Consider the following 26,959-nt stretch of genomic DNA (forward strand, 5'->3'; position numbering starts at 1 on the left):
TTTTTTTGTTTGTTTGTTTTTTTTTTTTTTTTTTTTTTTTTTTTGTTGTTGTTGTTTGTTTTTTTTTTTTACATGACACAGCTCTGGTGAATAACGCTGAGACAGCAAATTCTCTTGCTGATTATATCCTCCCACTGGCACCAATATCACTGCAGTGTTACCCTGTCATTGCAGTAGCAGAATGGTGTAGCTGAAGACATGTTGACCTGTAGCAGTCACAGCATTGGCAGTTTTATTATGAATTTCATAAATTGTGCATCTCTTCATGTTCCCATTTGTCAGCGTTACTTTTTGCTTCCCTGCCCTCTCATTGCGGTCAAAAAGAAACTTGTAGGAAGACAACACAGTTGTACTGTAAAAATTAACATGGCATTACGTAAATAAAATGTAGGGGTTTTGTTTGGTCGGTTGGTTGGTTTTGGAGGTTTTTTTTAGCAAATCTCATTCTTTTGAAATCAAGTGTATGCTTGGGAAGGTCTGCCTGGACATTTTTTAACGTTTTCTAGGGACAGCAATGTGATCTTTAAATCGCAGCTCCCAATGAGAGCGTTGCAGTTGTTAAGGGCAGACCAGGAGTTAGCTACAGTTACCCTTAGTGATTATTTTAAAAGCCATGTTTGCTATGAGGTCCTGGATCTGTGTGATAACGTTGTGTTGTAACAACGGCATAAAACATCTTGACCTGTCAGGCTGTATTCATGTACCTGTATGTTGTTTTAGGCCTCAAGATAGCAAGCAGGTCCAGGTGAGCAGATTCCCCGAGGTCTCTGGCACCGTGGCAGCTCCAGGATTTGCCACACAGTCACCTGCAGGATGCGGACCCTGTGGATGATTGAGCAGTTTCTAGTAGAGACAGGCCTGATTTTATGCGGAGAGATGTTGGAGAGGAAGGGGGGGAAGGGAGCAGGAGCTGGATGTGCCTTCTGCACCGAGGTGGTTGTGTGGCTTTGATTAAATCACTTAACCTTTGAGCTGCAGTTTTCTTGTGGGTGAAATAGTGGTATTAGCACTGTGTGCGGCATTCTGGGATTAAGTGAATTATCCTAACAGTCCTTTACAGTCTCAGCTCTGTAAATGTGCTGAGCGTGGTTGTTCTATTTGAGAAGCTTGTAGTGCTCGTTATTGAGCCTACGGGGGAGGGGGGCTGCCACTCCCCCATCCTCCCCTCCTTTCCAGTTAGTCTGGTCAGTGCTCTTACCCCTCTCCATGACCAATAGGGAGCAATCTCTGCTGCTTAGCCTCTCGATCTTGAAGCAGTGCTGTATTGCGGCAACTCTCTTCACAAGTGGCTACAGAGGAACAGCCACACTGCAAGCCCTGACGAAGAGCTCTGTCTTCTACATCACCCTCTGGCCCAAGGGGTCCCTGGCTACCCAGTCCCTGCAGCATCCCCTTGGCAGCATGCTGGAATGGGAGGCAGAGGTCCTAGGATCTCTTGACATCTCTGACACCTGCTCTCGGGGTGGCCTGGGCAAGTCACATCACCTTCTTCTTCACTCTTCACGCTGAAGTGCGGATCGTATCTTTTACCTTCAGACCCAAAAGCTGCTGAGGGCTGAATTAATGAACGCCGTGAAGTCAAGGATGTCTGTGGATGCACAGCACAATGTAAATGAGAAGTATTACTCGGTAATTATGGGTGGAGGTAGCCCTTGTTAAAAAGGATTAATTTCATCGTAAATCAACATTTATTCAGGTGGAATCATAGGAAGAAGTGTAGAGAAAGCCTGCCCTCTGTTACCACAAGCCAAAATTTTTCAGGAGACTGGAATGCTGCTTCTCCCATGTGCTTTGTGCATGTGTCAACTCTGAATCTAGTGCTGGTTACTGAGATTGATGGGGTGGCATAAAAATAGTCTGACATCTATAGGTGTAATATTTCAACAAACAGAGGGAAAGAGGTCTTTTTTTTTCCTTCTCTGGGGATTTGGAGTTTATGAGGAAGCCAAGTGCTGCTTTTTGCAGCATTGTCTGGCATATTTGAGGTTGACACAGCAGCTCCTTGGGTTCAGTCATTTTAGAAAGTTGAGGATTTTAAGAAAAAAAAAAACAGATGAAATATTATGATGTAGTTGCTGAGATACTGGCATCATCTAGCTACGGTTTATAAAGTCATCGGCATTGCCGAAAGATCAAAGAGTAAAAAATTCCAAAGGTTTAATCTGGTATAATAATATTTTGCAGGGCTTATCAAATTCACAGCAAGTGAGATGCAGAGAAGCGACTGAGCTAGGTGGAAAATGGAATTAGGTGGAATTGCGTTGCCACAGGTTTATCCAAATAGTTGTTTCACTTAACAGGGTAGATGCACGTTTATCTGAGCCCTCAGCAGAAGCGCAGACTGAGATGTGGTCCCCTGCTTTCCCGAGCTGTATTATCCACGGAAACGGAGTGCCCTTCATCCGATTTGAACAAAGCAGTGTTTTGCTGTATCTATTTTTGGTCACTGATTTGTATGCTGTAGAAGCCATCTCATTCCTTAGAATACAGCCATATATTGTTGCGTTTGTTTTCCTTTTGCGGCTGTGTACATAGTGGATTGTTGTTCATTTGTTTGAAGGATTTAAACATCTGGAAGAGACCAGGGATAGTGATGTCTTTGTACATAGGTTAAATGTGGAGCTGCAGGTCCCTTCCAAAGTGAAACATTATGTGCCATCTACCGTGATGCTCATTTGTATACTTAAGGGTTTTGATATGGGAAGGACAATCAATATAATGCTAATCCAAGCAGCTGGATGAAACTACTGCTGCTAAAACTAGCACAAGGTAAAAATGGATTTATTTTCCTAGATAGCTCTGCACCTGCTGCCCACAGAGGTAATACCAAATATAAATTTTTGAAGTAAATATTTATATGCAATGAGCTTAGCTGAGTTTGGGTGAATAGTGAGAGAAATCAGTTTTCAGTAAGTGATGCACAAAGGGCAGATCTCACTGTAAGAAATCCTGTTATCCTGGAATGTAAGCTTTGTCATATTATTTGGACACAAACACATTCTGGCCTGAATCTAGACAATAGGTTATCACAGCTGAAAAGAGTAAGTAGAAGGTGTGGGGGAAAAAAGGGAGGATAAGTTCTTCTATATAGCAGCACCCATCCAGGGAGTGGAAGGTGACACTGCAAGGTGCCCTCATGGCTGTTACCAGACTATTTGCAGACCAATGCTGGAGCAACAGAAGAGCAGTTCTTACGCTCTGGCTCAGTCTATTGCAAACAATTTATTTTCTGAGAAAGCTAATCGCTGTTTTGTTACGTTGCTTCCCAGCAGATGAGCCAGGCACTCCTGAATTTAAAACAGAACCACAAGTGAGTGACAGCAAGCTGAGCATGGGCTGGAGTCTTGTAGCAGCATATCCTTCAGCTCCAGTACTGCAGTCAGAGAGAGAAAGTAGATTTTTCCTTTGAAGATAAGACACCTGGGGCTTTTGTAGAAACTAAGTATGCCCCAAGTTGTGCAGCTGTTATCTCGATTGAAAAAAAAAAAAGAAAAAGGCAGAGCAAGACAAAGCATCAGGCTCTTCTATGCACTACCAAAAATTCCTCAAAATGCTAAAACCTAAACCAGCGCTTTTCGTTCTGCAGCTGTGTTGCTTGTGAATACTTTCTGTCTTGTGGCTTATGTGACACTTTCAGCCCAAGCAGCCTCCCAGGCGAGCCATAAGGCTGTGCTGTGAGCGTACGGATGGGAGAGAGGGAGTGCGGGAGTGTGCGTACGTATATGTATATGTATGAGCTGGGGAGCGAGAGCGCGTGTGTGCAGTGTCATAACGTGGCAGGGCACAGGCAGTTATGAAACTTTCCAATAAAGTCTCAGTGCGTCAGTATTGGTTGCTTGGGGTTTGGGGTTTTTTTGTTGCGTGGTTTGTTTTTGTTTTTCTTTTTTTTTTTTTTTTGTCCGTTGCCCTCCAGTTTCGTTTCCATTTGCGAGAGCAGAGACAGAAGGGGGAGAGGTGGAGAAATTCTAGCAGGCCCCCCAAAGCCGCCAGAGGAGCCGAGCAGTTCCCACGACAGGTGGAGCACGCCGCGGCGGCGCGGAGCGAGAGTCCGGGTTCGCGGTGCCCGGGGACAGGGGGAGGGGAAGCCCTCGCTCCCTGGGCAGCTGCTGGTTGCAAGGGGCCCCTTCAAAGTGCTGCAGCAGCAGCCAGAAGTTCAAGTTTTATTTTTTGAAAGGACTGGAGAGATTATTAACCACAGTTGATGACGTCAGAGTTGATCTGATTAAAGGTTTGTTTTCTTGCTGGCAGAGGTGTGCTCCGTAGAGACTGGTTCTCTCTTCTTTTTTTTTTTTAAGTTTCTTTTTTGAACAGCAAACGGAGGGAACTGCTCGCATTGCTGCCGCTGCCGCTGCCCCAGCTGCGTGTGTGTGTGTGTAAACAGGATGGTGTATCTGTAGCTGCCACGCGCAAACACACATTTGACCATGAGGACTCTTCGCAGGTTGAAGTTCATGAGTTCGCCCAGCCTCAGTGATCTGGGCAAGAGAGAGCAGGCAGCCTTGGATGAGCGGGGGACCCAGCAGCGACGGGCCTGCTCCAACGCTACCTGGAACAGGTAAGGTCTCGCACGACGTGCCGACTCCCCGGCAGCCTCTCGGTGCTCCCGCAGCCGTGATTTACGTGCAGGTAGCCGCTCCGTTGGCTTGCAGGCTGGGCTGCCTTGTTCCCAGCTCGGCAAGGTTACAGAACGCCGGGCTTCTGCGTTTGTGCGTTACGCGTACCAGAGTTTGCGTTCAAGTAAAAGACGGGAGCGGCTTTTTCCCTTTGCTGTTAACCTTTCTCTGAGGGCTGATAGCAAAGAGCTTTTTCTGCAGATGGCACAGCCTGCTCTGCATTGTGACGGACAAGGACTTATTTCAAAGGGTCCAGCTACAAATATGTCTTTGTGTCTATCTAGATACCCTCATTTGAGGCTGATTTGGTTTATTTTAGTTCAAAAAGAAATACATGCACAGCTACTAAAATACATTATTTTTATCTGCATGACTATATTGCTGGTTGTTGATACAAAGTCTACTCAATTTACTCACATTAATACAGATATCTCTGTGTGTGCGTACATACGCACATGCACTTTGGACAGGGAAAAATAAGCCCTGTTTTCTTTATTGTGTTTATACATATGAATTTTATTGCTCTTTGACAAAAAAATACATGGAAACATTTTGTTGAGAATGTGTCACTTAGCACAGAAATTCAGAAGGCATCTTAATGACCACTTTGGTGACACTCTTAGACACGAGTCTAAGTTGTTAGGAATTGTATTCTCATGTCTTTTTTGAAAATGAAATGTCATCTTCTGGGTCACAGCTTGGAAAGCGTCAGTCGTAATGTTTTACAGTTGTATAGCGGTACAGCTGTAGGAAGAAAAATACCAGTGAACTGTAGACACCTTTGTTAAAGGTATTTGAATTCTGAGAAAAAAAAAAAAATCACATCTTTTGTCCTGCTTACCGCTCAATTTTTGGTTTCCTGCCTGCATTATGAATTGTTTAATGCCAACAGCAGACCAAGCGCTGAAACAGTACGGATCACAAAAGAGACCAAGTTTCTGTTCAATTTGTATGACCTGGTGTTGCCCACGAGGTCTGGATGGTGGTGGTAATTGAAGGCTACATTGGGCCACCTGAGTTTGTGCCACTTGGGGTTTCACTTGGCCAGTAGCCCCATGGGAACCAGCAGGGAGTAAGATACTCCTTGGTGTGAATCAAGGTGACAGAATACGGTCCCCAAAGCCTTTTTTGTGATGGTGTGCTGACAGCTTTTGTCAGCAGGGTTTAGTGTTTCCAGGTCTGGCTTATGGGCAGGGGGCTGTGGAAGTGGATGCGAATGGAGGGCAGGTCAGGCTTCAGGCTTGCTGGGCGAGGGAGAGCTCCAGGCTTAGAGGCTGCTGATACTCAAACCTGAGGGGCTTTCCTAAGTGAGTTGGAACAAGAGTTTATTATTTTTACTTCAGACAGGACAGGTATAGCTCTGGCCAGGAGTGACTGCTGATCAACGAGCCATCTGCATGTTTTATCCAAACAATTAGACAACCGTCCCATTGCCTGTTCCTGGAATAGGAGTCTGCGACTCATCCTATTGCCGCTTTGCACAAACTCAGGCCAGACCCTGCTTTCCTGCTGTGGGCTGTCTTTTCCCTGTGCAGGGGTCGCCACACTGTCCCGTCGCATTTGCTGGCACATGGCTCCAAAACGCCTTGGGAGAGCTGGCAGGGCTGCTACCGTGCGGTGACAGGCAGCTGCGACCTGCGGTCGCAAGTCAAGTGGGCATTGCGTGCCTGCTCTAACAGCAGCCTAAAGCTGTGGCAAGTTATGCAGATGATGAGCCAGTTGCACTGAAGGGGCAAAGGGACGGTCCTGTATTTCTTATTTAATAGAGCAAGGGTTTCTCCTGAGTGGAAGAGAGAGTAAGGGTAATTCTTTCACGCGCAAAAAGACTTGTATCCTCTCTGGAGCTTATCCTCAGGAAAGCCAGGGATTAAATTATGTTGGATTAGTTGTATTAAGAAGTTATCCACTGCAGCTTCTGCCTATCACCAGTGTATGCCCATCCTGGCATATGTAATAGGGTTTGGTCTAGAGGGAGCTGACGTTCATCTGTAATGTTGATCTGGCAAACTGGGCGTCTATAATTTGACTCACCAGAGATCTCAGGTGCGTTTTGAAAATGTTGGATTGTGGAATGTTTTTTACTTTTCCCCTGCAAAATTAAAACATCCTAACAGAGGACTATAATGCCATACTTTGGTTTGTGGGGCTGTTTGTTCTTCCAGACAAAAGGATTGCCCGTTCTGTTTCGTTCCGTGCAATATCAAGCATAAGACCTTGCTGATCAAGGAAGTTGAGATGCACCAGCAGAGCTCTTCCCTCTCACCAAGCCTGGCTGTTCTATATTTAAATGTCTGCTGGTTTCTTGCCTAATGTTAGCAGCTGTGCCTGGGTGTGGCATGTGTGTATCTGCTTTTGAACCAAGCTCATCAAAACTGATGTGGGAAGAGGTAAAGCCAAACCCCACGGCAGGCCCTGCCCCACACGAGACTGCCGATCCCACGCTGCCGAAAGGAGGAGGTGGAGCAAGGATGCTGCCTCCGTCCTGCGGGGATCGTGCAGAAACACTACTGAGCCGGAGTTCTGCCAGTGGGGTCTTCTTCAAGGTGGCAGCCTTGTCACCATGAGCTTTTTTTAAGGAGGACATGTGGCTCCCCTTCTGCAATCAGCTTGTGTGTGGCTACAGTCTGGCTGCCCAGTGACGTCCCCTTCGCCACCTCTGCTCTGTTCAGACCCATCTCAGCCCTCAGACTGTTTATACCAGAGGATGCCTGCTGCTTTCTGACACTGTGGGAGGGCAAACTGCAGGAGCTTTATTGCAGGGTTCAGTGTGTTGGAGGCACAGAGCACTCGGTGCTAGTGAGGAGGGTCTCTTCCTCCCTGTTAACTTTCCTTCACCTCCAAAATAAGTGCTGTAGAACTTCTCCACACTGTTAGATCAAAGGGAGATCAGTGCTGAGCTGCTGTCTGCAACTATGCAAATTAAGCTTTATATCACAGCTTTTTTGAGCTTGCTTTCCCATGAACCCCAAAAGATCTGTACAGCAACACACCGGCAATGCACGTTAACTAGCAACCAACAGCAACATAGTGGAACAATACAGTTTCGTTACAGCTCACAGAATTTGCATTGGATTAAAATAGCTTAGATTTTTTCACTAACATTGTCTTCAGTTCCTTTTCTCCCCCTGCTTTTCTGCTTCAGGCAAAAAGTGAGGGCTGAATGCTGACTAAAGCAATTGGACTGAGAAACCCAGGGGTTTTAATCTTGAGCTTGCAAGCCGGGGGGGAGGCCCTCTCAGGGCAAATGAAATCCATCGCGAGGTTTTCATTCTGATTGAGCTAGCACAGACCGCCTAATCAGGAGCTGATACTGAGTTGTGCTGTGAGAAAGCCTCTAGTCAAAAGCACTTATATCCTTTTTGGTGCAAGAAAATGGGGAAAAAAAATCACAGAAATGTGAAGGAGAGATAGCAAAGAAAAGGCAAAGAAGACAGATGAGATGCCTTTGACATTACTGAGATCAGGAGTAAATCCAAGGAGACATATGGAATCAGAAAGAATTTTATGATTTGGGCTAATTTTTACAGGGTTGTAATAAGCACAGTAACTTGCTGTAAAGTAATTTTTACAGTCATGGGAACCATATTTCATCTTCTAATTAAAAATTAATGTTTTTTTCAGATCACAGAGAGGCTTTTCTAGTGGAGAAAACATTCCAGAGCAGCATATTTATCGACTACTTCTACTCAGAAATTTTCTTTCTTCCAATATTTAGTGTTTATTTAGAAATATTTATAAATATTTCTGCCTGTCTGAGGATCACCTTCTTTTTCCTGACCCTTTATTTGGAGCCCTCTTTGGAGCATTTGGCTGGGTGTGTGCATGGGGGATAGATGGAGCAGAGCTACAAGGTGCAGAGGAGGGATGGGGGGGTGAAGGGGACTTCCCAGCTGGCCAAGCCACCACTACACCATGGAGAATGTGCCAGACTTGACTACAGTTATAGAAAGTTGTGGTGGTGGAGAATTCCTGCTCCTCAGAGCCCTCCAGACATATTTATGCTTGCTTGAATGCAGGTATGTTTGGAAGCCAAAATCTCCGTGGTCCTACACTCTGTACAGATATTAACTCTTAGTAACACTTCAGGGAAGTCCCTTCACCTGTTTGTCTCAACTTCTTCGTACGTAAGAGTGGTGTTTATAGTTGCTGAAGTCCATGAGCTAATGCGCCTCAAACTCTTTGAAGATTGAGTTTTGCAGACCAGCTTATTTTCTGTTGCGTGACCCAGTGCGTAATTGCAGCCTATCCCTCTTTGCAGATTGCTTTACCTTGGGTAAAAATTTCAAAAACGTAAGTGAACTAGCAGTTGCAGGCTTATTTCGAAAGGGTCAAGGCCTCATGGAAAGCCTGTGGAGTAGCAGCTGGACTGAAGCTGTGCTGAAAACGGTCTCTTCCCAATTGGATTAAGCTAATTCAGGAAAATGAGGTTTTGTTCTGGAGCAAGGGTGTCTTCAAGGAGGTTTTGATGCAAGTATATCAGGTTAATTATTGCTAATTAGCTATTCCCATAGCTGTCCAGAGGAAATAAGCCCTAAGTCAATTAGTCCCTTTTGAAAATGAAAATGTTGCCTTTAACTACCCAGTACTTGCAGGGTGCAATTGTTCACACAGCGTTGGTTTTGCTCATAGTCTTCACTTGGAGCTCTGAAGAGAATTTGCAGACACTAAGGAAAAAACTATATTTTCACTCATGCTGTTTGCATACGAAGGTAGTGACTGTTTTAGAGAACCAAAATTACTTGTGTGCTGTGTGTGCATGAAAACATGGGCTGCTCCACCTGCTTTGCCAGGAAAAGCCAAGCTGACAGAGTCATGGCCACGGTCAAAGCAAACAGGTCAAGCTTCAGAGACTTATCAGCCCAATTTTGCAGTTGCTCCTCAACTCTGTGAACAAACTGTTTCTGACCTAGCAGAAAAGAGGTTATAATGACAATTATAATGACAATTATAATGACAATTATAATGACAATAATTTTTTCTTCTCAACTTCTTAAGAACATCAGTGAAAAAACAGGGGTAGGCAGCTTCCCATTCACCAAAGGCAGTTGTGTCTGGGTGGACAAATAGCAACTCAAGTGGAATGTATGTTTTGGTGGTATTAAGCTACTTAGGCAGTGGTTTCTATTATGCAAAAATCAGAAAAATAAACCCCACCCTCCCTGTCTTGGCACTCGTGCTGTTAGGCTGTTTGCGAGTGCTGGCAGCAAGCATCCAGCTTTGTGCTGTGGGGATTTACACCTTCCAGATACCTTTGTGCTGAAGCAAACAGTGGGGAATTCCTGCCGTTCCCCATGGTTCTGGCAGCTGAATACTGAGTCTTGGAGCTGCTGCCTCCTCTGGAGGATTGGGCAAATCTAGGAGGAGTAGCAGGGTGAAGTTTCTTAGGCTGCTGTGTTGACTTTTGTTGCTGTGAGTGCCGCCTTGGTTGTAGGTAGCTCTCTTTTGGCAATCAGTGTCAGTCAGTGGCAACTGTGGGGTAGATAAGAACAACACTTTGCTTGAGCTATCTGGCATTTTGTCTTGATTCTAAAGGCAAACTCTTAAGAAAAGAAATGGTCACTGCAGTTTTCCAATCTTGATTTCCCCTCCCACCGCCAGGCTGCTCTAGCCGTGCTTCTCTCCTCCCTGCCCATCCCCTCACCTGTGAGAAGCCTCCTCCCCGGTTTCTTTCTACCGTGCTACTGGTCTCTCTTCTTTTAGCCATAGTCTTCAGAGTAGGTATGGCGCATGGCATCTGTTTTTACAGAAAGGTGCCTGCACATAAGATATCTTAGTGCTTGAATTCAGCTCAAATAATGCTGCTGCAGCAATTTACCCCGATTCATACCAGTTGAGGAGCTGGCTAATGAATTGGTGTTGCGCTTTCAATCTGTAATCCCATAATCCCCAAACTCAGCGATTTACCCTTTCCCATGGTACAAGGGTGGCTGTAACTTGTTTCATAGGTACACTGCTCAGGTGCATAGAGCATCCAGGTCTGTTCCAGCAGAAGATACTAGTGGAGGAGTGTTAGAAATTGCTCATTTCCTTAAGCAGGAGACAGTGCAGCACTGGAGGAAGAGGAGCATACATCTGCACATCTAGTTGGTACAGTACAGCCAACCAGAAGCATTTATAACCCTGGATGAACAGTGTAAGTTCTGGTCTTGATTGGAGACTGGAACCTTATTCAGTACTGAGCACAGACAATTAGTGAACTGACCATTTTTTGGCCCCTTGTTTTTGCCTCTTTTGTGGTTCTGTGTTCTTGTACACACATTCACACGCACAGCAACTACAGCAAAGGTGTTCAGAGTAATATCAGTGCATGAGTGCACCCATTATTAACTTCCCTGTTGTAAAAGAGTTACAGAAGGGAGTTTACAAGGCATTTTCAGTTCAGGTTGATTATTAAAATATAAGTTTAATTACATACATTATTGACTTAAGCCTCAGTGGAGGCTGGTCACAGGTACAAATAAAGGTGATTCACCCATCTCCAGCATCTTGCAGGACTTCTGTATGTAAGCAGCAGCTCAGATTTTCTTCACACCAAAAATTTGTACCATTCTAACTAAAACCTTTTAAACAATCACTCATTATAGAAACCATAGCATTACTTTGATAAAACCAAGGATTTGGTTTGTTTTTTTATTAGCTCAAGGTAACTAAGAAGGTTTAAGCTAGCTTTTTATTATCCTGACACCACCTTATGCCACTGATAGCATTCTGGTTATTCCACCTCCTCTTTGCTGCCTTTTGAGCTAGTGTGGAGGGTCAGATTACAGTGGCATTCCCACATCACCTGCAGCCTGGGACTGCGTATCTGTACCAGGTGTGCATTGCTGCCGTCTCTGATGGTGAGGAAGAGCAGCTAGTCAGTGTAGCAGGGCCAAGACTTGTCTTCCAGACAGGGCAGTTGTCCCTCTCTATAAGGGAGATCCCAGGCATATTGAAAGATCAGCATTAGGATGTTTTGTATAGGTGCAGTTCTACTACACAGGCACTAAGTTAAATTCTCACAACCTGTCCCCCGTAGTTCTTGTTAAAAAAGCTTTCTCTCTCTTATTTCTTTGAGGAATAATAATGGACCTGTTAAGCTGGAAAGAGAACACCTCCCCCTCGTTTAGAAAGGAGTGCCAGAGAGAAGGAGAGAGCATGTTGGCTTTTAGGAGAGATAGTCATTCTTCTCTGCAGAAGGCTGCCAAGGAACATTGCAAAGTTCATTTCCGAATCAGACGAGCGTGTAAAGACTGCTTGTTTTATTCACTACATTAACCGTACTTCACATATTACTCATAATATTAAAATACTCACGTCACTTCACTGTATACCAGAGACATTTAGCTGCCAGTTTTCAAATAATTGTAAATTGAGTGTGTCTGTTTGAGCCAGTCAAAATAAGCCGGGTTAGATCATGAGTGTATGTCTGTGCACAGGGGTGTAGGGAAAAGAGGGACCACCATGGCTGGGGAGTGCTTAATACCTTGGAAATGTCAGTGAAGGAGCAAAATAGAAGAGGATAATGGTTCCTATTTTTATCTGCTTGTGCATTTATCCACAGCGGGTCATATCCTTCACCTGCCACTTTTAATTTCCTTTTTCCACAGGTGAACATGACTGAGCTTTTCTAACAGTGCATCTCTTTGCTGTTCATTGTTGTGTGCCTGCATTTGCGGGTCTGTGAATGGCAGCAGGTTTACCTTCTAGCCCAGTCCTCTACTCCCAGCAAGCACTGAAAGGAGTTGTCTTACTGCGGATCTGGGGAGGTTTATGTGGATGCCTAAAGTCCCCAAGCATTCTGCACTGCCCCATGGCATCGTGCCTGCAATGACATTTAGCTCTTCTTCGCAAAACAGGGCAACCCCAAATCCTGATACCTCCAGGGTGGGCAAATTTCGTCCTGGTTTTGCTTTACAGAGCTCCAAAACTGGTTGCTTCTTCATTGCATCAGACTCCAGTGTAGTGTGAGTAGGGGGAGGTCAGCTGCAAAGGTCTGAAAAACAATACTGCAGAGTCACTGGTAAAGCCACATTCCACAGGAGGGATGTGCATGCCGTAGATTCTCTTTCTTGGAAGATCTTTTCAGTAGATGTTGTCGGGGTGAAATTCAAATCGGTGGCTCCTGAATACACCTCCTGAGCGTGCCTAAGGCTTGTTCTTGCTGTTCCTTGCTCTTTTTGAATACAGTCAGGGAGGTGGCATGCAGAATGAGAGACACTCAGGGAGATGGTGCAGAGCAGGAAGATTTCTGCCCTGTGGTTTTTGTAACATGCCTTAAGATATCATCTCCCCTTCTCAGGTGCAACCGTGAAAAGGAAGAACCACACTTCGCAGTTAGTAGGAATGTGAGGGGAGAATAAAAAACAGTGACGGTCATGGCATGTAATACTGCTATTGATAATCACATTCATTGCTTTTGATATGATTTTCGTAACAAAACCTTTAGCGGGCAGTGTCATCGTCTTTATTTTACACATGGGGTAACTGAGTCAGACAGAAATGAAATGACTTTCAGTCACTGCCAGTGGTGGGAATGGTCATTTCAGTAAAAGCAGTCGTGTTAGAAACTGAGTATCAGCAGTAAGAGCAGTGGGGCAGATAAAGGCTGCTTTCTTGTGTGTTAGTGTCAGGAAGCTTAAAGCGTATCAAATAAAGGGTGAACTCACCCCGCAGTATGTTCTTGATCCCTAAAAGATCCAGCAGAAACCTTAAAAGACCTTAATGTTTTGAGGTTGTCCACTCCATAGTTAAACGTGGTAGAAGTTGCCAAGGGGTTCCAGGAGTGGAGGATTGGGGGTGAACGGACGGATGGAGGGACTGTATGAGTCTTCTTTCTCTTTGGAGTCAATGCTGTGAGGCTATCAAAGGTGGCACTGGGCTGGGGAGGGAGACTTCTCCTTTCTGCTAACACTAGAACAGGTTTGGTCTCACCTTTCACTGACATTTCTTTACCTTTGTCCTCAGACCTAAGCTAAGTGATTTAAGCTGATGTGTCATCAAGCTAGTTGTGTCAGGCATATTTCAGAGCTTCATCTTGAAGACATACTCATTTCAGTAACCCTTTGAGATAGTCTTGTTAAGTTCATGGAACTGGTAAGCATCCCTGCTAAGCACGGAGGTTGCCAGGTTCCTGCAGTACCTGGCAGGATTTTGCTGTTTTGTGTCCTAGAATTTGTGGGGAGGGTGGATAAACAGCATCAGGTATGTGACGTTCTGTTGAGCTTGAGATTTTTGTGATGTCAGTCCTGTCTTCGGTTGTGTCTGATTGCAACAGAAAGTCACCATCTCTAAGCAACATCTGCTTGTAGAACAGTTACAAATGGCCTCGAACATGAAAAAGGAACATTTTTGTAGGACAGGTGGTTTGCCTGCGCTGAGCACAGCACTGCCTCTCTTGCTGTCCACCTTAGAAACTCCAGACCTGTTGCACTTTCAGTGCAGCCTTGGTTTTCCTTTAGCCGAAGCAGAAGTGTAAATCTTTGAGAAAAGAGTAAGTGGTAACAGGAAAAAGTCTTTGTAACCGGTTGCCCCTTTTCTATAGTTTCATATTTGAAAATGAATAGAGATTGTTTAAATTGACTTAACTTCATAATTGTCCAGTGTTTGTTTATTTTTTTTTAAAGAACTAACATTCTTGAGATTACATTCTAGTAAAGTAATGCTACATTTATGGGTTAAACTTCAGGTATAGTGTCCAGTCCGGACAAATGCTGATTTGTTGATAAAGAAATCAAGTAACCATAGCTCAGGGAAATATATGCCAACAATGCCCAGAATATTATCACTGATCTCATAGTGAAGCTGTTAATTGTCTCTGTGGTGAGCCGTAGAAACAAAAATATGCTTTAAAATACTTTGAATATGCTTAATATATTAATGTATTTAAAGTTATGTTTAATATACTTAGACTTATTTTAGGTGTTAATAATACTTCAAGTTTTCTGAGGTTGCTGATTTCAGATGTGAAACTGTTGAAGTTACTGAGTTGGAACAAATCAAAATAACTGGTTTTCGAAGATGTCGTCTACTTTTGAGGCAATAATTCCCTTCAAGGCATCTGGGATGGGGTACCAGAAGTCATCTATGTCTTTTAAAAAGGTCCTGCAGTATCTAGGCAGAGATATTAGGCTTATTGTGGAAGTGATACCCTTCTAAAATGTGATCAGGTGCTAATGACTCTTAATGTCCTCTTTCAGTATCCACAATGGAGTAATAGCCGTGTTCCAGCGTAAGGGTCTCCCGGACCATGAACTTTACAACCTCAATGAAGGAGTCAGGTAAGACACTACGCAAGGTGCTACTAGCCACCCTGCATGGTACTGTTTGCTAGCACTTGCACTGGAAAGCTTCCACACCAGTAGTATGGGCTTTTTTTCCCAGTGGTATTTTCAACCAGTACAGTCCACTTGGCCATAGTGAAGAGCTGTTGCTGAGATGTATGTCGACACCTCACTGCTTAGCGAGAGCTGGGTTCCTCCTTCTGCAGGGGATGTATTTGGCTGTGGGGAGGATGGATTATTTCAGAGTCTGTCTTGATGTACTGGATTGTAACTAAGGAAGGGGAAACCTGGAACCCTCTAGTAATGCAACCATATATGGCTGTAGTCATAGAATCACAGAATCATAGAATGTCCTGAGTTGGAAAGGACCCACAAAGATTATAGAGTCCAATACAATGAGGCTGCAATGCAATGCAATGTAATGCAGTTCAATGAGGCTGCCCTTTCCATATGTGTCAGACGTAGCTCTGAGGTGCTTCCCTTGCATCCCTGGAGGATGTAAAGCCTCCAAGCGCTCAGTGTGACACGGCAAGGACAGATGTCTTGCCTTGTAATGCCTTACATCTAACTGCTCCATCTGTGCAGGCAGAATGTGCTGTAGATGATATAAAGCTGTCTTGTCAGCACAGGAATCTGAGTAATGCAGTTAAAGGCTCCTATTTCTTTCTCATACTGTAATGATGCTGTTCACAACAGAGTAAATATAGACCAGTGGGATGTGTAATGGGAACTTTTTTCCTATTAAAATAAAAAAAGAGGTGAAAATCCTACCATTTGAGTTATTAAGTTATACTTGCAAAGAAAAGTTTACTAAGAGATAAGCTGATATCTGGATTTACAGCACTTTTTGCTACTTTTTCTGACGCTTACTACTTCTAAACCCTCTCTCACTGCCAAGGAGAAGGAAGCAGATTTCCTTTTCAAAACTTGTCCCAACACTTTGAAGAATAAAGAGTGGAAAACAAGCCGCACTTACAAAAGATGGTCAGCTTATTACATTCCCTGCTGTCTTTAGATGACAGCCTCACTGATTCCCCTTCCCTTACTGCTGATTCATGCTCTATATGGGCAACAGAGTCTCATAAAATCGACAAGATATCCAGATGTTGTGGAATTATTGGGTCCAGTCTGGTTCCCAGTCAGGGATAGATGTCCCAGTCTGGTTCCTTTAACTGTGGGACTATCTTCAGCAAAGTCCAGGTGAATGGTGTCTGGCCTGTGATCTCTCTCTTTTCCCTCTCTCTCTGTCTTTCTGAAATGAAAAAAAATATTCTCCAGTTATTTCTTCTCTGGGGAGAAAATGACATACAAAGAATAGCTTTTCTAGGATGGCTGTCAGTTAGCATGCTCCATCAATCATTTTGAATTAGTTATTGGAATAATGGTTGATCATTATTACTGTAAGTACAGTTAAGATTGTTCAGCTTTATCTGAATGACAAAAACTGGTAGTTCTGAGCTGAGATTTCCTGGCCCAGTGCATTTGCCTCAGGATGCTCATCTGCTGGTGAGGGACAGAAGAGGAAAAATTTTTCTGCTGATGTGACAGAGACAAATATAATCTTGTATGAACCAACAAATAGAAGACAGATAGATGGTATTTGGTGAATTGTGCCCAGTTTTTGCTTTCATTTACCTGAGTATAAACCCTGCACAATGATTATGATTGCTGATATAGTTGTTTTGAATTTATTGCAACATCCCAGGCAGCCGAACAGGCGAGCTGACTACAAATAGATTGATTTTCCTTCCATTTTTTGATGGGATTTTCTGCTCCATGATAGGCCCATTCTTTTTGTTAGGGTGAGGATAACACTGCTTTGTTGTTATCTTGGCTGAGCGCTTAGTTTTGCTCTGCTTCTGGGAGAAGCAGACTCATACCTGAGCTGATGGACAAAATATTTTGAAATCTAGAAAGCTGTAAACGAGGCATCAGCAGTGTAACTCTCCTGGGATGAACAAACATTTGGCGAGGTACAGCATGACTTTCAAGACTGGTTCTTGTCTACTGCTACCTTGAGGTTGTTCCCTCTTCCCTTCAACTTGGCACGAACAACCTTCTGATTTATTGCCAAAAGCTGCCCATGCTCTCGGTGACAACTCTGAGGTTTGTTTTTGTGAAGCTTCTCCAGTGTGTCCCGCTAGCTTCAAACACAAAAAAAAAGCCAAGATGATAAAACTGCCAATGGGTGAAGAGGACACAACAGCCAAAAGATCTGTCTCTAGAGGAGGGCATGGTAGTGGCACTTTTTTAAACATGCATGTTCACACGTCCAGCCACAGCCTCTTTCCAGAAGTGACTGTACTGTATGCTGTATGCTTCATTTTACTGCCAACCACAGTCAGTAGCATTTTAGGGCCTCCTGACTTCTTTGCAACCAAAGCCCTTTTTCATCACTTAAATTCAGCTCAAAACCTAACTAAGAAATTACTGATTTGACACATACCAAAAATATCTCACTTACTACTACTGTTATTTGATTCAAAATAACTTTCTTTGGGTTAATGTTATTACTGAATGCAAAAATATCTGATTCATAAACATGACCTCAGAAGCAGAACAAGTGTATATTTGCCTTATGATTGTTTTAGATGTATTTTCCCCACAAATACATAAATAAAAAGAAACAAGTAGTCATTATTTCCACTGGACAGAATTTGGGTGTGGAACTGTTCAGGTAAATGGCTACCATTGGTAACTGTTTTCAACAATTGCAGGACAGTAAAATAGGTTATTTTATTTTACCACTTTAATTAGAGCATATTCTGGGATACATCTGATAATTGAACTTTGAATATCCAAGCTGATTCACAGACCAAGAATAAATATTTGAACAGTTACGTTATGCCTGCAGTATTTGCACACCATCATTTTGCCTCAGGAATGTCACATATATTCAAATACTGGATGTCACATACATGCAAACAAATACGTTTAACTTCCTTTTCTAAACACACATGTCGAGGCTTTGAACCCTGATTATGAATGCGCTGATTATTTAAGAAAACATCCTTGGGTACAAATCTGTACAGTCCCATTTACTTTTCTTCTAGCTTTGGCTTGTAAAAGCTGCCACTCATTTACACCAATGCCTTTTGACACCGTTCTTGCATTCCTCTGTCATTAGAAACTGGCCTTAAAATGGAGTTACATAGTGTTCAGAAGCCTTACTGCTAGTAAAATCAATGTGTGACTTCATTGGCTTTCATATTGCTTTAACTCCTGAATAACTCTGCTAAAGCTAATGAAGCACAGTATGGTGGTGAGAGGATACTCCAGTAACTGGAAGTGTCACCAACATATGTCCTGTACATTACTTCTTCTGAGCCCTTACTTGGTTATTTAATAGGGAATTGATGCAAAAGTCAGGTAATAAAAATCTATGTGCCAGTACTTACTGTTCAGTATTTCTTTTGATGTATGTGTGTTATATTAGTCAGCATATAGTGTTTTTTCCTTTTTCATTTCATGCACCATATGTCATTTCAAAGTGTTTATTTACACCACTTGTAAATCAAAGAAGAAAAAGAAGGAAAGGAAACACAGTGGAAGCAGGATGTCCTCTATTAAAGCTAATACATATTTATAGCTGCCTCTTTTCTGAGTTTCAGGATACTGATTTGATGGAAACAAAGCACATTTTAGTGGCATTTCCTCTGTTGTAGCAAGAGTTCAAGTCCAGTAAAATCACTTGTTTCCATTTGCTTCATTTAACTTTATTTAATGGATATTTTACAGTGTTTGACTTGCCATTCTGAGTAATGTTGCAAGAGTTAATTTCAAAGTGAACCAGAGTAGTGGCTACAGGAAGATACAAAAAAGTAAGGAGGTATTTTAGCATATTTTATGTGAATTTACATTACATCTTAATTTATGAAGTCATTAAATAGGCAATGAAACCTGATACCAATGATATACAGGCTTCGTGAGAGTGCAAAATGACTGGCTTCAAAATCGGATGTGCTTGAAAAGAGCTCTGCTATCTTATCAGGGTTTTCTTTTAGGTTTAATCAGATTTTTACTTGGATTCCACCATGATGTCCTGATATCTAGATAAGGGTATTCAGTAATCTGAATTATCCAGGATCTAACAAGTGACAACCTACCTGATTTTTGTTAAAGGAAATTAAGCAAGGATGAAAAAAAAAAAAAAAAAATGCAGGCAATATTTTGGATCCGGTTTTGTTGTGAATCTATTTTGAATTAATATGGCTACAGAGAACATCAAACACCAGTGTTGTGATGTAGCCTGAGGGCCTCACTATTTCACGAGAAATTAGTTAAGCAATGTGAAGTATCTGTATTATTAGGGATTCAAAGAGCAAGATGCATTAATTGTGCTGTCAGTTCTTTGTCCACCCTGTAAACAGAGATGCTAATGTAGCCATAGCGCTGCTTGGTGTGATGCAGTCCAGTGCATATCATTAACCACAGGCTGGTGGTTTAGTTCATTCGCAGCTGAGAAAATTGAAATGTGGTGGGATTTTGTTTCATCAGAGGGCTAGTTATTGGATAAGTAGAACATAGTTTTGTATTTCTTACCCTAAATGCCAGGAGTTATCAGTAGAACCTAAAATGTGAAAAGAGAAAGTATTTGCAAATCACCTGTTCAAGACTATGAGGAATCCAGTTCTAGACTTCAAAGGGCTGCGGGCTTGAGGAGAGGGTAGAGAATTAAGCAAAACTTGTCAGCATAAAGTATCAGTATTTTTTTAAACAGTGGCCCTAAGAGATATATGGGGATAAATTGTCTCTGTCATAGCTGAATTCAGAACTGCCACTTTCTTGGTATTTTAACCTAAAAATGGCTTATCTGTCCATGTTAAAAGAAAAACTTTTAGTGCCATCTCTTGCAATCCAGAAAATAATCATGCCACATGGATATCAAATTTCCATTTTGAGTGAGCACAGCACAATTTGACTGTAGCATCCTTGTACTTCTTGCAGTGGGGGCTCGTGAGCACTCTTAAAGCTTTAAGAATCTTTGGGGGAGGTGGATTTTAACCCTTACCAAGGGCTTATCAGTGGGTGCCACAGAGGATGGAGCTGCAAGGGTCGTCCTCTCATGTGGCAACAGCGTGCCAATGGGGCCAGCCATATAGTGGCCATTCGTGGCAATGAGAGACCTACAGCTAAAGCCTGGGCTGGCTTTGAAAATTTTTGTCCATAGATAGTTTGTCTGAATTAACCAGGTTTATAGCTGAAAAGGATTTTGATGCTCAGGAGCATCTGAAAACCCCCTTCCTTTTGTTTATTTTAAGTTTCATTTATGGCTAGAGTGTTTCCACAGGGTGCTATGAGGTCATTGTGAACATGTGCTGTCCACAATACAAAAGAAGTTGTATTTTGGCCTCCTAAAGACTTGACACAGGACCTGTACCTCCTTTCCTTGAATTTCCAGAAGATCTCAAGAGGCTGTGCTGAAGCATGTGGTGATAAAAACATCAGATCCAACTCCTGCAGACCTTTTCATGGAGCATATGGAAATGCTAAAATTTTTAAACCAGACATGTATTTGTTGACTGGTTAAATAATTTGATTAATTAGTTGTTCATTAAAGACATAACCCAAAGGGGTAGATGATAACATGCAACTGACCATATAATTTACATAACTACCCTAATTGAAGTGTGTGTTTACATTTTAAGTCGAATTTGATCTTATTTCTTCATGGGACCTGAGGTGGTCACACAGGGACAGGTTTTCAAAAGAGCTCCAGGCCACATTTGCAGATGTCCAGAAAACCCAGCTGGGGCTAGATTTTTACAACGTCTGAGCCCTCATCGATGCATCTAAATAGTGACCTGAGTGCAGAGAAGTACATCCAGCATCCAAGATGTGCAATGACATACAGCTCTTCAGCAATGTACTGAGTTTTGTCTGAATGCAAGTGTCAGGTTGAATGCAGTTTCTGAATCTGGGAGCTGGTCAGGGGAATCCTTTGCCTATGAGCTTGGTTTGCTCTCTGAGATTGCTTTGTAGGTTCGAGAGTAAAGGAATCATGAAAGGTGGAACTGTTAAATTCCTACCTGCTTTTGCAGTGAAACCATATCAAACTTCAGCTGTCATGGGTCTCCTGACTGGGAGATTGTGACCCTTTCAGTGAAAACTGCCCAAGTTTCATACCTGCAACAAAACCCACAGAATATCATCCTGCTGCAGGTTTTTCTCCATAAACATTTTGTATTGGCTCGAGTTTTTTTACTTGACACAGGACAGAGATGATTTGGCTCTGAACACACGTCAGCCAAGTCACTTGCTGGGGTTTTGGCTCAGACCCATGGGTGGGCAGGGAGCACCAGGAGCTCTCCCACGTCTGCAACACCCTGGCACAGCAGGAGAGCAACTCGAGCATTTTTAAAAGCACTAGATGTAGGATGGAAAACATCCTCTTTTCATCAAATTCTCAGTTTCCCTTCGTATTGTATTCATGCAACTGAGCCATCTAAAAGCACAGCAGATATTTTTCAACACAGAAATGCTGGTTGGGAGTCTTGGTATTGTTGATCCTGTTTGTCCTATTTGTCGTTGGGTATTATTGACAGGTTCTGTGCTCATATGAAAATATTTCGCTATTAGTGACATTCCCTTTTCTGTGCAGTGCACAGCTAAATACATTTTGCTGGTTACACAGATCCGTTTCTTATTCTTTTTAATACAGGCAATTATTGAAAACAGAACTGGGATCCTTTTTCACTGAATATCTACAGGTAAGCATGTGTTCTCTTTCATTTAAATCAGATTTTATTATACACTACTGAGCTAAATCATTTCACCTACTCAAAGTGCCGATTTGGAGCCCTTTGAAACCATTCAGAGATGTCCTTTGACTTCTCTGTGTTCTGTCATTTATGGGCTAATGAGATTTGGATTTTATGTATGTAGTTAGTTAGTTAGCTAGTGAAAGCCCAAGCTGTGGAAGATTTGTGCAGTCACTGTGTCTCTGTATGACATTGCTGTCTCTCGGTAGACTTTAGACATTCTCTTTTAATTTCAAATTTAAGTTCCTGAGTAAAACAGTTAAGTTAATTGTAGTAGTTAATAGGAAAGACATTTAGTAGTAAGTACACACCATCCATTGAAGCACTATTCTTTCTGCTTCTCCAAAAAAGAGTACCCTTGTCATGAGTCAGCCATTTGAAGTCTGAGAAGCACTTTGTACTGCACAGAATACATACTGTATCCTGAGAGCAGCAGGTGATTATATCGTAGTCTCACAAGTGTCCCAAGTGATTTTAGCAAGACGGACACAGGAGGCATCCTTTAATGATTGATCATTAAAATAAAAGACCCCCTGTACTGTCAAAAGTTAAGAATGAACAAAATGTGAAATATGATGGCTGTAGAGAAGTACAGAATTGAGTAAAGGTAGTTTTTATTTTATTTACAGAATCAGCTGCTCACAAAAGGCATGGTGATCCTAAGGGACAAGATCCGGTTTTATGAAGGTAAATTGGATTTCAGCATGGCTGTCTATGTTTGTCACAGGAGTTTTAGCAAATGCATTCTGAAGGTAGTGTAGTCCTTTCTACTATCTTCCTGAGGCTGGATTAGTTTGTATAAATTCATTCCTGTAGTCTGTTGTGTCCTGCCTTGGTGTTCCATTGGCTTTCATAAAGGAGAGGTGGTTGCCTAGAGCAGCAGCGAGGGAGTAAAGGAAAAATGACCTCCAGCAAGAACACTTCCTTCTCCTTCAATTATAGCCTGCTCAATGTTAAGGAAAATCGGAAAAGTAGAGTGAGATGTCTTAATAAACAAAAAACTAAGCACTAAGATCCAAATTACGTGAAGTGTCTGGCTAAGTCCAAAATAATGCTGTAGGTTGTTTTAAGATTTATTCTGGATTCATGCTTACTTAAACGAGGTCAGACACTGACTCTTTTTTTACAGTCAAGGCCCCATTTATCTGTCTGCACCTTCTGGAGGTGTCACCTTATGGAAGTAGACATCAAGGATATCTTCCACCCGATGTGTCATTTTACGGTCACGTTCATTTTTTGTCCTGTGCTGTTGTGCAGCATTTAGATATGCTGTTAAATACGCTGTTTTGTCCTGTGTGTAGGCATACAACATCAGAGGGTGAAATGGTTTCAGAATATCTTCAAGAATTATTGCCCGTGCACATAGTCTGAAGATCTTTGGAGAGTCTTGAGGCAATTTTAAAGAAATGTGTCTTTCCTTTTCCAAAGCTGCAGTCATAATACCACTTAGTCTAAATATACTGTTTAAGCAGTAGCCTGGAGACAAACATTTCTATTCATTTCAGCTATCTGTAAATCCTAAATGTGACCTTTCACTACTGACAGTACAGTTGATCAGATTAAGATGGTGCTGTGGGACCCAGCTTTTCTCATGAAAAGACGATAGCCCTGAATAAAAAAGGAACAAATTTCGCATTAAAAATACTGTTCAAAATTCAAACTCTTCTAAGAATTCCTTAGTTATATAAAATAACAGGTTGAAGAGCACAAGGGGAGCTGTGAATATCTTGAGACCTTCGTAGATGCTTTGCAAATGACAAAGGAAGTTGATTTTTAAGTACCGAATTGGCAAATCAGATGGAGAGACCTACCAAAGTCCAACTCCTTTTTCTCCTGGTTTTACTAGCTTGAAAATCAAAAATACTCTGATGTTTTAGATCAAAGCTGTGAGATGAAAAATTAAAATGTGAGACTACTAAGTGGCTTTCAAATCTATGACCATGTTTAGCAAATACAAAATTTCAGCAAGTGGTTAAGTTTATTTTGGTTTTGAATTTGGTCTGTCATTTTGTGGTTACCTGTTAAATGATGGTGAGAAATGCTGGTAAGGTGAGGATTAAATCAGTCATGTTTTTTCCAAGTCCAACCTTGGAAATGTCAGCTCACTAAAACTGGCAAGTTACAGAAGGGCGGCTGTGATTTAGGAATCTCATTCAGAGGCAGAGTTCTTTCTGACAGGCAGCTTTCTGGTAGCTTGCCTGGGGAGCTGCTGGCGGATGTGAGTTTCCAAGGCTGTAGTTTGGGTCTCCTGGCATCAGAAGCAGTAGCACCCCAGAGTTCATCCCGTAGTCAGTGACCCCATGGCTCCCAAAACACCCAAGACAAAGTGGGAAGCACGGAAACCTTGGGAGTTCCCATTCTGAGTAGGGCTCCCTTCCTGGGCCTGCAGCAGCCGTCCTGCCCTCAAATCTCAGGTTGTCCTGCATCCCGTAGTTTGAGTTTCCCATAGTTTGAGTTGGTGTCAAAGTTTTCAAAAGAGGAAGAAGGTCGCTTCAGAGCACACTTCGAAGGGGTTTTTGTCCTGCAGGAGGTTTTGAAATGCTGATTTTTTTAAATTCTTATACTTATTTCAGGAGTTTCAGTTAGCTTTTATAAGCACTATGAAAAGTACTGCATGCATTTTTATGTCATACAAAATTGACTACATTGTCCTTCGTTAAAATGAGCATTTAGAGTAACCCCACTTCCTGGAATCCAGCAAATGCTTATGGTAAATGTAGGGAGCATTTCCTGCCAGTACAACAAATGTGTTCTTGAAAGGACACGGAAGTCACGTTCTTCCGTGTGAAAGATGCTCAGGATCAACAAACCACAGGAATTCTTTCACAGCCCCCAGTAAGAGGTGTACCTAGCAGTTAACTCTGCAGGCTTTCTGAGCTGCTGTACACAAATCCATCACTTTGCAAAACAAGCTGCCCACAAGATGAAAGGAGTGTGTGACAGTAAAGTCATGTTCATCTCATCAGGGTAATTTGACTTCATGATATTCCAGCAGCACAGTTTGAAAAGGTCCAATGTTCAGCACCCACATCTGGAGCCAAATTTGTAAAGGCTTAGTTTCCACTTCAACTTGTGGGCAACTAACGTATTTAAGTCTTTTTAAAACTCTGCCCTCAAGGCATAGAGCGGTTGGGCTTCTCCTTCATGATCTGAGTTACGTCTTTGAAACACTTCAGTGTTTTGGACACTGGTATATGGAGGTTAATGCAACCATATTTATCATTATTATTATTATTACTGCTATAGCTGTTAGGAAATTCTGGACCTGGCTCCCTGCTGTTTCACTAGAATTAATGCAAGACAAATTCTAAAACACTGAAACCGAGAACATCCTTTTCAGTCTTGTGCATGGGTATGTAGGACAAGGAGAACTCTTGTCTGGTGGTGCAGGATTGAAGCCCTTGGTGTGGTTCACAAGCCAGCAGCTGCAGTATAGCACAGTGGTCCTCATTTGTTACTGAAAGCACTTAAAGTTGTCAGCCCAGGAAAAATGTGGAGTTGCAGATTGGCCAGAGCTGGTGCTCTTTGTCATGTGCTTAAAAATGCAGGGAGATCAAGTATCCCATAATAAAGGCTGGCATTTGACTAACTTGGAAGTGTAGATACTTTAATGCAGAGTTTCTTTGTGACGTGTGTGCAATTCTGGGCATAATGTTCCCTGGCCAAGGCCCTAAGTAATGCTGTAAAACCAAAATTAAGAGTAATATCTGATTCTGACACCAGTAGTAATATTGATGGATTGCTATTGAATTTCCTTCCTGATAGATGTATTTTATTGTCTGAACGCTTCATGATTATTGATGTATTTATCTCCATAATACTTGCTGGCAGAGGTGCAGCGGCATTGCCCTCATTTCACGGTTGGGTTAGGGGCACAGGGGTGCTGAAGAGCTCGCCCAAGGTCACACAGGCTGTTTTGGGGAACCGTGGGTTTGAAGCCAGCATTCAGCTATCAAGCCAGACTTCCTGTCCTGTAGATCTCAGCTTCTGCATTTGCCTCTGTGTTTTACAAAGTGTTCAGTGAGAAACTCTGTGTCCAACTTGGTTGTAGGACCTGGCCAGAGCTTCTCCAGTCTTCACTGGATATAGAGAGGGAGGTAGCCTCACTGTGAGGACCATGGGGAACTCATGTCATAACATGTTTTAACGGCATCCTTTAAAAGTTACAGTAAAAAGCAGAGCCGCAACACCATGCACTTTTTCCATAGATCTCGGGTGAGGTTTTCTGTGTAAGTGGAGGTACAGGGAAGCTGAGGGATCGATCTGATGGGATGGATCTCCACAGAACACAGCTTGCTCTGTAGCCCTATGGCTTGGAGGGGACCGTGGTGGGGGAGATTTCTCTGCATGAATGTTTTCATGTTTGTCCTGCTGTGTTCTTCTGCTGTTGCTTTCCTCTGAAGTCTTGTCCAGTAGATATTACTGTAGGAAGAGGAGGAGGTAACCTGGGCTAGTATTCTTTATTCTTCACGGGGTTTTTCTGAGTAAGCTTTAACCTCAAGATCTCTGAGTTTACTTAAGAACATTAGATGTATCATCTGGGAAGTCACAAATACTGAATGATCCCATACGGCGAAAGGAATACTAATTCCGTACTGCTAATAGTACCTGTTACATGATTCATCTTTGTGTATAATAGCAGATCCACATTGTTTCCTGCCTGTTTTAGTCTTTGCAGTTAGCCAGTTACAACCTAAACGGTTCACTAGTTTGTTTTGTGTTTTTGCAGGGCAAAAACTGCTGGATACCTTAGCTGAAACCTGGGATTTTTTCTTCAGTGATGTCCTGCCCATGCTTCAGGCCATTTTCTATCCTGTGCAGGTGAAAAATTACTCTGTTACTATAGAATCTTGAAAAACTGGAAAAAGCAACTTAACTGGTTCATCAACAGATTGATGCAACCTTAACACTCTCTCCTTGGGCCAGCCTCCCAGTGCAGCTGTTCTGTATAGTCATGTCATGCAAATAAATCATTTACGCAAATGGATTTGAAGTGCTTGGGTGAAAATGATGAAGGGGAACTTTGAAAACAGGAGTGGAGTACAGGGAGGATGGGTGCTCCTTCTGTCAACACACACTTAAAGTCAAAAAAAGGTTACGAATGATAAACCGAAAAACGCATACATTGCAGTAAGTGGAGCTGGTTTCATTAAATATATGCATTTCCTTCTCTGCCATCATCTCTCAAATATCTCCACTTTTGAAAAGGAATTGTATTTTCATGGCCAAATTCTATGCTACTATAAATGAACAGCAATAGTCAGTGGAGAAAGACCAGTTTACATGAGCACAGAAGTTGACTCCAGTAATTGTAAATCCGCAA

The 26,959-nt window shown here is 42.5% G+C and overlaps 1 protein-coding gene across 7 annotated transcripts in view; it reads left to right on the forward strand.

Annotated features, from left to right (window-relative positions):
* PRR5 (proline rich 5) overlaps positions 1-26,959 on the forward strand; it is a 95,252-nt gene that overhangs the window by 36,424 nt on the left and 31,869 nt on the right. For 2 of the 7 annotated variants that reach the window (XM_065032864.1, XM_065032889.1), the window contains 5 exons: positions 4,442-4,555; positions 14,792-14,872; positions 21,537-21,585; positions 22,266-22,323; positions 26,366-26,457. In XM_065032864.1, coding sequence (XP_064888936.1) covers positions 4,452-4,555; positions 14,792-14,872; positions 21,537-21,585; positions 22,266-22,323; positions 26,366-26,457 — 384 coding nt within the window. In that variant the 5' untranslated portion in view covers positions 4,442-4,451. The other 5 variants (XM_065032911.1, XM_065032900.1, XM_065032878.1 and 2 more) reach the window with 5 other exon arrangements.

The sequence above is a fragment of the Columba livia genome, chromosome 1 (assembly GCF_036013475.1).
Source record: "Columba livia isolate bColLiv1 breed racing homer chromosome 1, bColLiv1.pat.W.v2, whole genome shotgun sequence".
NCBI lineage: Eukaryota > Metazoa > Chordata > Aves > Columbiformes > Columbidae > Columba > Columba livia.